Source organism: Mandrillus leucophaeus, unplaced genomic scaffold (genome assembly GCF_000951045.1).
Source record: "Mandrillus leucophaeus isolate KB7577 unplaced genomic scaffold, Mleu.le_1.0 Scaffold268, whole genome shotgun sequence".
Lineage (NCBI taxonomy): Eukaryota > Metazoa > Chordata > Mammalia > Primates > Cercopithecidae > Mandrillus > Mandrillus leucophaeus.
Genome location: NW_012102787.1, coordinates 3,537,465 through 3,546,346, shown reverse-complemented (window position 1 = coordinate 3,546,346; position 8,882 = coordinate 3,537,465). Strand labels below are relative to the sequence as shown.

At 38.3% G+C, this 8,882-nt stretch overlaps 1 protein-coding gene across 1 annotated transcript in view; it reads right to left on the bottom strand.

Moving 5' to 3' along the window:
- AKIRIN2 (akirin 2) overlaps positions 1-8,882 on the bottom strand; it is a 37,404-nt gene that overhangs the window by 1,718 nt on the left and 26,804 nt on the right. Inside the window, exons 5-6 of the mRNA XM_011984455.1 lie at positions 4,691-4,834; positions 878-1,027 (exon numbers count right to left, since the gene is read on the bottom strand). Of these exons, the coding sequence (XP_011839845.1) occupies positions 878-1,027; positions 4,691-4,834 (294 nt within the window). The remainder of the gene's footprint in view (positions 1-877; positions 1,028-4,690; positions 4,835-8,882) is intronic.

Below are 8,882 nucleotides of genomic sequence, written 5' to 3'. Positions count from 1 at the left end.
ATGTGGTGGCAGGTGCCTGTAGTCCCAGCTACACGAGAGGCTGAGGCAGGAGAATGGTGTGAACCTGGAAGGCGGAGCCTACACTGCCACTGCACTCCAGCCTGGGTGAGAGTGAGACTACGTCTCAAAAAAAAAAAAAAAAAAACAAAAAAATAAAGGGCTTTCAATAGCTTTTTACCCTTCTACTCGGAAAGTTATTGTATGTGGGCTATGAATGGCAACTGACTGCAATGAGAATAGGATAACAAAAGCTAACAACAAAAAACTACCTAAAACCTGATCAAGTTATCACAGAAAAAGTTGTTATATATCTAAGCAATTTCTCTTCTCTACATTAACACCTCTACATTAATTCTTTAAGAATCAAAAAGCTTATATATCTATATAAACAGTAAATCTGTGGCTAAACATTCTATTTATGTTATCGTACATAATAAATTTTATTTACTGTACTTAAATTATCAAATTTTACTGATTTCTTCTGATAATTAAAACAGGACTGCAGTTTGATACTCAAATGACTTACACAGTGACAGCCAATTAGATATTTTAAATGTCTAGATTGATGGCAAAGTTATGAAAAATATAAAGTCAAAAAATCCACAACCAAATTGAGTTAAACAACTAACATCCTTTTTTAGTACCGGGTACATACCAATACTACTGCTTATCTACACGGCTAGCCAATACTCTTTTCCTGAGGTTACCAAGGCGGGCCATGAGCCATAAGGTTAATTTCCTTTCCTGAACAGAAATTTTCTCGTTCTCAGAGAATATACTGCACTAGTGTATAGAAAGTGAAATTAAAGCACACATGGAAAATAATGCATTTTGTACAACTGAGTTCCTCAGAAACTCTAATAAACACACCTCATACCTGCAAGTTTTGTGTTCAATATTTCTTCATATTCTTCTCGAACCTTCTCTTCACGTTCTTTCAACAAACGTTCACAGATCATCCCAACCTGCCGTAGAGTAAATAAGGGCTGTTCTTTTTTTAATGGTGAGGATGCTGCAGATGAAGTCCCTATGTACAGTGAGGACAAAAAATAGTACCTGGTTTAGAGCCATGATAGAAAGCAATTTCTAAATGAAGAGGTTTCATTTGGATCTCTTCAATCTTGATATAAAAGCATTTTAAAATCAGATTTTAAGCACAGCATTTCACAAGTCTTAAAACAACCAAAATAATAATTCCATCAGCTGGTGACGCTGGAAAAACGCGGCAAGATGTAATCAAGATAAAAAAAAGTCTAAAGATGAGTAGAAAAAACTTTAAGACATAAGAAAGGCTGGGCGTGGTGCTCATGCCTGTAATCCCAACACTTTGAGAGGCCGAGGCAGGCAGATCACCTGAGGTCAGGAGTTTGAAACCAGCCTGGCCAACATGGTGAAACCCTGTCTCTACTACAAATACAAAAAAAATTAGCCAGGCATGATGGCAGGCACCTGTAATCCCAGCTACTCGGGAGGCTGAGGCAGCAGAATTGCTTGAACCCAGGAGGCAGAGATTGCAGTGAGCCGAGATCGTGCCACTGCACTCCAGCCTGGGCAAAAAGAGCAAAACTCCATCTCAAAAAAACAAAAACAAAAAATTAAAAATTAAATCTAAAAAAGACAAAAAACAAACATTACAATGATGGGTCCCATTACAAAACCTCTTATCTCCTTTCTGGAAAATACCATACCATGAAGTATTTTAGTGACTAAACTTTCCTACACCAGGAATAAAGAACACCTCAGGTCTAAACTTAATTTATTTAGTCCCAGAATAACAAATCATTATGCCAGTAAAAAGACACTTAATCTTCAAAGCCATACCATTAATATCTTAACAGCCCACACACAATGAACCAGTAAATTATTCTACCATCATTTCACACCTTTGGAAAGGGGTTTTCCTTTATTAAAAAAGAAAATAGGCTGGGCATGGTGGCTCACGCCTGTAATACCAGCACTTTGGGAGGCCGAGGCGGGCAGATCACCTGAGGTCAGAAGTTCAAGACCAGCCTGACCAACATGTAGAAACTTCGTCTCTACTAAAAATACAAAATTAGCTGGGCATGGTGGCGGATGCCTGTAATCCCAGCTACTCGGGAGGCTGAGGCAGGAGAATCACTTGAACCCAGGAGGCGGAGGTTACGGTGAGCCAAGATCATGCCGTTGCACTCCAGCCTAGGCAACAAGAGAGAAACTCCATCTCAAAAAAAAAAAGAAATTTCATGTTGGCACAATAAAACCTTTGTTTAAAAAAAGAAGGTATAGCATGAACCCTTTTTTAAAAAGATTAAAAAACATTCTGGAATCTAGCTGGGTATGGTGGCTCATACCTGTAATCCCAGCACTTTTTGGGAGGTTGAAGCAGGTGGAACCCTTGAGCTCAAGGCCAGCCTGCACAACATGGCAAACCATGTCTCTAGTAAAAATACAAAGATTGGCTGGGAGTGGTGGCATGTGCCTGTTCCTAGCTACAGGGTAGGCTGAGGTAGAGGCTGCAGTGAGCCAAGATCTCACCACTGCACTCCAGCCTGGGCAACGGAGTGAGACCGTGTCTCAAAAACAAAATGAAACAAAATAAAAAAGACATTCTGGAATCTACTTTGCTGGAGAAGCATAAATGATTCTAAAGGTGTTTGAACACATTGACTACTACCATTCAGTTAACAACAATTCGCATGGAAAAATAAGCTCAAGTACTGAGCTGATAATGCTATGCTCAAAACTCTATAGTATCATAGAACTACACTGTCATCACACTAAGAATCCCAAAGCAGCTGCAACATCAGTGTCTGTCAATATCATTAGTAAATTGGCAAGAATATTCCTTCAGCATTTTTATACCTATTAGTATTTTTTTATAAAAGAGAAAATATTTTGTAGTAATAACATCTATTGTAATACTGCTAAAAGTATTTTATTCACATTCAAGTGCACCACTCATTTGTTATCTATTGTTTCTTCATCTCACTCTGTGAATTTGCCCTGGTACCACCAATATTACTCTCTTAACTTAATGCTGCTTATAACCGGCATGGCAGGAGCTAGTTAACTATGCTTATTAGAACTGTGCATATCACAATAACAAAGCACACCAGCTTTATTCCATAATTACCCAAGGCTATCTTAATTTATTTTCACATTCCCAGCTTTGTTACTTAAGACTGCCAGTTAACTGATCTTCTAAGTGAGTAAGGAAATAATGATCTTGGTTTCCTGCTAATACAGTCTAGTACCCAACCCTCACCTCTTACTATGTTTCAACCACTAATAACTGGCCCCCCACAATGGGCATGGCAGTATTTAGTTTTGAACAATTTCATGTTTCCTAATCTAATTTTATTTGACTATATTATGGCCTTTGAATTTTTTTTTTTTTTCTTTTTTTTTGAGACGGAGTCTTGCTCTGTCGCCCAGGCTGGAGTGCAATGGTGCGATCTCTGCTCACTGCAAGCTCTGCCTCCCAGGTTCATGCCGTTCTCCTACCTCAGTAGCCGGGACTACAGGCACCTGCCACCACACCCAGCTAATTTTTTGTCTTTTTAGAGTGATGGAGTTTCACTGTGTTAGCCAGGATGTTCTCGATCTCCTGACCTCACGATCCGCCCGCCTCGGCCTCCCAAAGTGCTGGGATTACAGGCATGAGCCACTGCACCTGGTCGAAATTTTTTTATTCTGCCAGGTTTTCCCACCCTTGCTAGAGGGAGGAGAGAAAGCATTGAACAAAGGCAACTGTTGTCACAAGAAAAGCTATTTTGCTGAGAACTTTACTAAAGGTAAGAGCCACTATTGATGGCTCTCTTTCAGCAAAACCTTCAACTTTCTCTTTGCTTCAAGTAGCCCTTATTCCTTTTTTTTTTTTTTTAAAGGAAGGTTATTTGCAAACACTCCCCCCAACAAAAGGTAGGTAAAAACAGATACAGGGTCAAAAAAAAAAATAATAATCCACCTTTAGAAATCTATCCCAATAAGACAAGTGTGTAAGGGAGGGTACGTATACAGGGATATTTCTTAAAATACTATACCAGCAAAACATCTAAGTTGAATTATCAATAAGCGTTCGGTCATGACAAGGTACATCTATACCTAACAAAGGAGCATATAGTATTCTGTTAATTTTTTTTTTTTTTTTTGAGACAAAGTCTCACTCTGTCGCCCAAGCTGGAGTGCAGTGGCACGATCTCAGCTCACTGCAACCTCCGCCTCCCAGATTCAAGTGATTCTCATGCCTCAGCCTCCCAAGGGGCTGGGACTACAGGCACATGCCACCATGCCTGGCTAATTTTTCTATTTCCAGTAGAGACAGGGTTTCACCATGTTGGCCAGGCTGGTCTCAACTCCTGACCTCCAGTGACCTGTCTACCTCGCTCGGCCTCCCCAAGTGCTGGGATTACAGGCATGAGCCACCGTGCCTGGCCTATTGTTAATTTTTTTAATAAAGGCTACAAATCATAGTACTTACAGGATGTCCACTTTGGGGATATTATTATACAGGTGGTTGTCTCTGGTTAGTGGGAATCCAGGTGATAATTCCTTATTTTGTACCATATTTTTAAGATGTCATGCATTACTTGTATAAATGTTTTTTTAAAACTCAGAGGAGATATAGTAGCTTAAATGACTAAAGACAACTTGGATTAAACTTTTCCCACTCTAAATAATAAACTTTATAAGTGAAAAGAAATGTTATTACCTGGCGAAGCTGGTCCACTGAGGAGAAATGCATGTGGCTGTGCATCAGAAGTACAACACGGATCTGTCTGTTGGAAACTCGTTTCTAAATGTCTTCTCTTCTGCATTCGTTTATACTCTTGTTTTATGTTGTACAGAATTTGTTCTAAAATAAAAAAAGTTAAAATTTGGCAAGATAAAAACTTTCACATTAAAAAAGAGGTTGGCTTTCCAACATTATTTAGTAGACCAATCTACCCAAAATATTCCTTTCAAATAATATCCAGAAAACTGACATTCTGGTAGGAACTCATTTCAGCATAAATGAGGACATTCACTTAGCACATACACACCAACTGGAATTCAGCTGTTCAACAATATTCTTGCTGAGCACTGACTAGCAAAAATAAAGTTTTTCAATCAAAATAATGGTCAAGTAGTCTGTGAACCCAAACACCTATTTTACTCAGATTCTTGAGTTCCAAACTTAAAGCTCATTTATTCATCACATAGAACTATTACACTAACAGGCTTTTCCAACTGCCTTTAATGCCTTTATGCCTTTTCCAAGCCCATAAATAAGAAGGGGCGTGGGGGATTACGTATATTCAAGCACACAACAGTCTGAAGTGACAGTAGATCAACAAAATGACAAAGCAGATGGGAACTAAAAAAGTCATCATACATTAAATGGCCATGGCCAATTATTTTAAGCTCAATAAAACCTAAGAATACTATAGCATTCTGAATCTTGGGGCTGGAGGGTGGGGTGAGGGAGAGACCATGTGAAGTGACTGGTACATGACAGGTCCTCAATAAATAAGAACCACCATACCACAGTGCAATTATCTTGAACCACAATCACACGAAGAATGAGTAAAATTATATCTGGCATATCTTTTAGGCCAGTATGATTCATTTCAGAAAGATTTCTAACTCAAAATAATTACCATCTGGCCCCTCCAGAAAATCCCTACCTGGGGGTTTCCACTCCTCACTACACCTCCACACTACACCTCACTACACCTCCTCACTACGCCTCCACACTACACCTCACTACACCTCCACACTACACCTCACTACACCTCCACACTACACCTCACTACACCTCCTCACTACACCTCCACACTACACCTCACTACACCTCCTCACTACACCTCCACACTCCATAGCTCCCAAGTTAACAGGTTATCAATGTGAAACTACATCCCTAGAAGTTTACTAATCAAAATCCAAAGCAAGATTAAATAAAAATGAAATGTTTAGGTGGCAATTAACTGGCAATAAAAAGACTGACAGAGTGGAGTGTAGCCTTAAAATTCAATTTTACAATGATGCATTAATTTAAGAACTGTTAGATATTGGTGAAGTGGAGTGGCTTAACACCTGTAACCATGGCACTTTGGGAGGTCGAGGTGGGAGGGTCACTAGAGGCCAGGGGGTCAAGACCAGCCTGGGCAACATAGAGGGACCCTGTCTCTACGACACACAAAAAAGAAAGCTAAAGATTTACATACAATAATTCTTTTTAAAATGTAACACTGGTGGTTTTCGTAGATAACCACCATATCTACAAAATCTTGTCACTTACCTTTTTTCTCACTTTATTTCCCTAGGAGAACTTTTAGAATTTTTGAGAGACTCTGGGAGGACAAATAAGTTCCCTTAAACATTTTAAATACTGCTTGTTTCATTATTTAAACTGAAAAAATGTTGCAAGACATATCCAGTTAAAGATACCATTTACATAAATTTCGTTGTATAAAAAGACCTGTTTATATATACATGAATGTGTGGTTTAAGTACAAAATCACACATCCATGTGTACTTAAACAGGTCTATAATGATTAATTTCAGGATGGTTATGTTGGGGTGCTTTAGCTGTATTTAACATTTTTCATTTGTTAACATTTGTTTAATACGAGTTATGGTCATTTTCAGTCCTTTTCCATTTATTTGAACTACTTTGTAATTTGAAAACAAAGTTATTCCAATTGAGTGACAGTGGTTAAATTATTAAATTATCAGTGTTGGCATGAAAGAGTTGTCTACTGAATGGTAAGCATACCTTGATATAAATAGGTTTCCTAATATTCACCAGAGGTACCCAATAAAACTAATGTAACATCTGGTTTCAACCACGACAAACACAAATACCCTCATTTTCTAAATAACAGACCTCTTTTCAGTAACACCAATCTAAAGCGTTTTTTTCTTTTCGAGACGGAGTCTCGCTCAGTCATCCAGGCTGGAGTGCAGTAGCGCGATCTCGGCTCACTGCAACCTCTGCCTCCCAGGTTCAAGCAATTCGCCTGCATCAGCCTCCCGAGTAGCTGGGACTATAAGCGTGAGCCACCACGCCCAGCTAATTTTTATATTTTTGGTAGAGACAGGGTTTCACCACATTGGTCAGGCCTGTCTCGAACTCCTGACCTCAGGTGATCCACCCTTCTCGGTCTCCCAAAGTGCTAGGATTATAGGTGTGAGCCACTGCACCCAGCATTTATATTTTGCTCTCTGAGAGAAAGTAAGCTTCACTCACATTCATCACTTTCTGTCCAAAGCTACCATTATCCTGATCAAAAGTGCTATTCAAAACATCATAAAATTTATTTATAACCAGAGATTTTAGGAGGTACTAGTTTGGAGTAACCTGACCTTAATATTTATCTTTTGTGTGACTTACATACGTTCTTTAATCACCACATAGCTGTTCTCAGATTTAGTGTTCCTTCTGCTTCACAAGTCAACCAAAGCACAACTAAAATGTACCAAAAGAATGCTTGTATAACAACCACCTCAATTTGTTCATTTGATAATCTCAAATGAAAGCTAACCCAGAATTAAGAAACAGTAAAACTTTTAAAAATTTATCTTTGTAAAACTCTATACCATCAGACACTTAGAGACATCACTAACATTTTAAGGTGTAATTTACAAATGACAAAATTAACCAATTTAAATGTACAATTCATTTGAGTTCTGACAAGTACATACATACAGTTTTGGAACTAACATTAACTATGATAAATAACTTTTTATCACTCCAAAAACTTCTCTTGGGCTCCTCTGCAGTTAATTCACTACCACCATCACCACTTCCCCAGTACAGTCCACCAACACTCATCTGCTATTACTATATAGTTTTGCCTTCTCTAGAATTTCACATAAATGGAATCATAAAGAGTACAGACTTTTATGTCTGAACTACTTTCACTCAGCAAAATGCTTTTGAGATTCATATATTTTGCATGAATCAGAAATTCCTTTTCGTTGGTGAGAATTCCATTGTATGTATGTATACATACACACACATATCTATCCTTTCTCCTGTTAATGGACATTAAGACTGTTTCCAATTTGGAACTATTACGAATATTCAAGTACCAGTCTTTGGCGGACACGTTTTCATTTCTCTTGGATAAATACCTAGGAGTGGGAATAGGCTGCCTAATCATATGGCAAATGAAGGGTTTATTTTGTTCTTACAAAATAAAATCGCGAAACCATTTTCCAGAGTGATTTTGTCATTTTGCATTCCTACCATAAAAGTATTACAACTCCAGCTGTTCCACATCCTTGCCAACACTTGATATTGTCAGCTAAAGAGCTGAAGAATTTTTAAAGCTATTGACTGCATGCTTTTTACATCAAATATGATGCAACTATGTCATCTAAGCCACACTGGTGCCCTCAAATGCTCTAATACTGGTAACATGTGATCAACAATGTTATGCAGTGAAGGGTCCAATTTAACTTGGCCAAGATCTCAACCGCACAAGTAGCAAACAGCTAACTGCAATGGCAAGCCTCAAGCTCAATTTATTTCAGTCCAGGGATATAAACAGTCTTGAAGCTGATAAACTCAAGAAACTTCCTCGGATTCAATATTCTACAACCACCACATTGCTAAGCTCAATCTAGATACTTGGCTGACCTAAGTTGCTTTCACACCAGGTAGATAAAGGCCTTCTACATATCAGTAAAGTACTTGTCTACTTATAGTCTTAAGCTACTTAGATCTGGCCATCTCTTACCAAACCAGCAAGTTAACATTTTATCCAAGGTACATGTAATATCTGACATTGTCTTGCCAATACAATTTAAAGTTCATTAAAGAAAAAAGAAGTCCAAGCTTCACTTGTATTATCAGTTGCATATTCCAGTTTTAATCATATGCCTTCCTATTTGGCTTATGAGGCATAGACTGAATT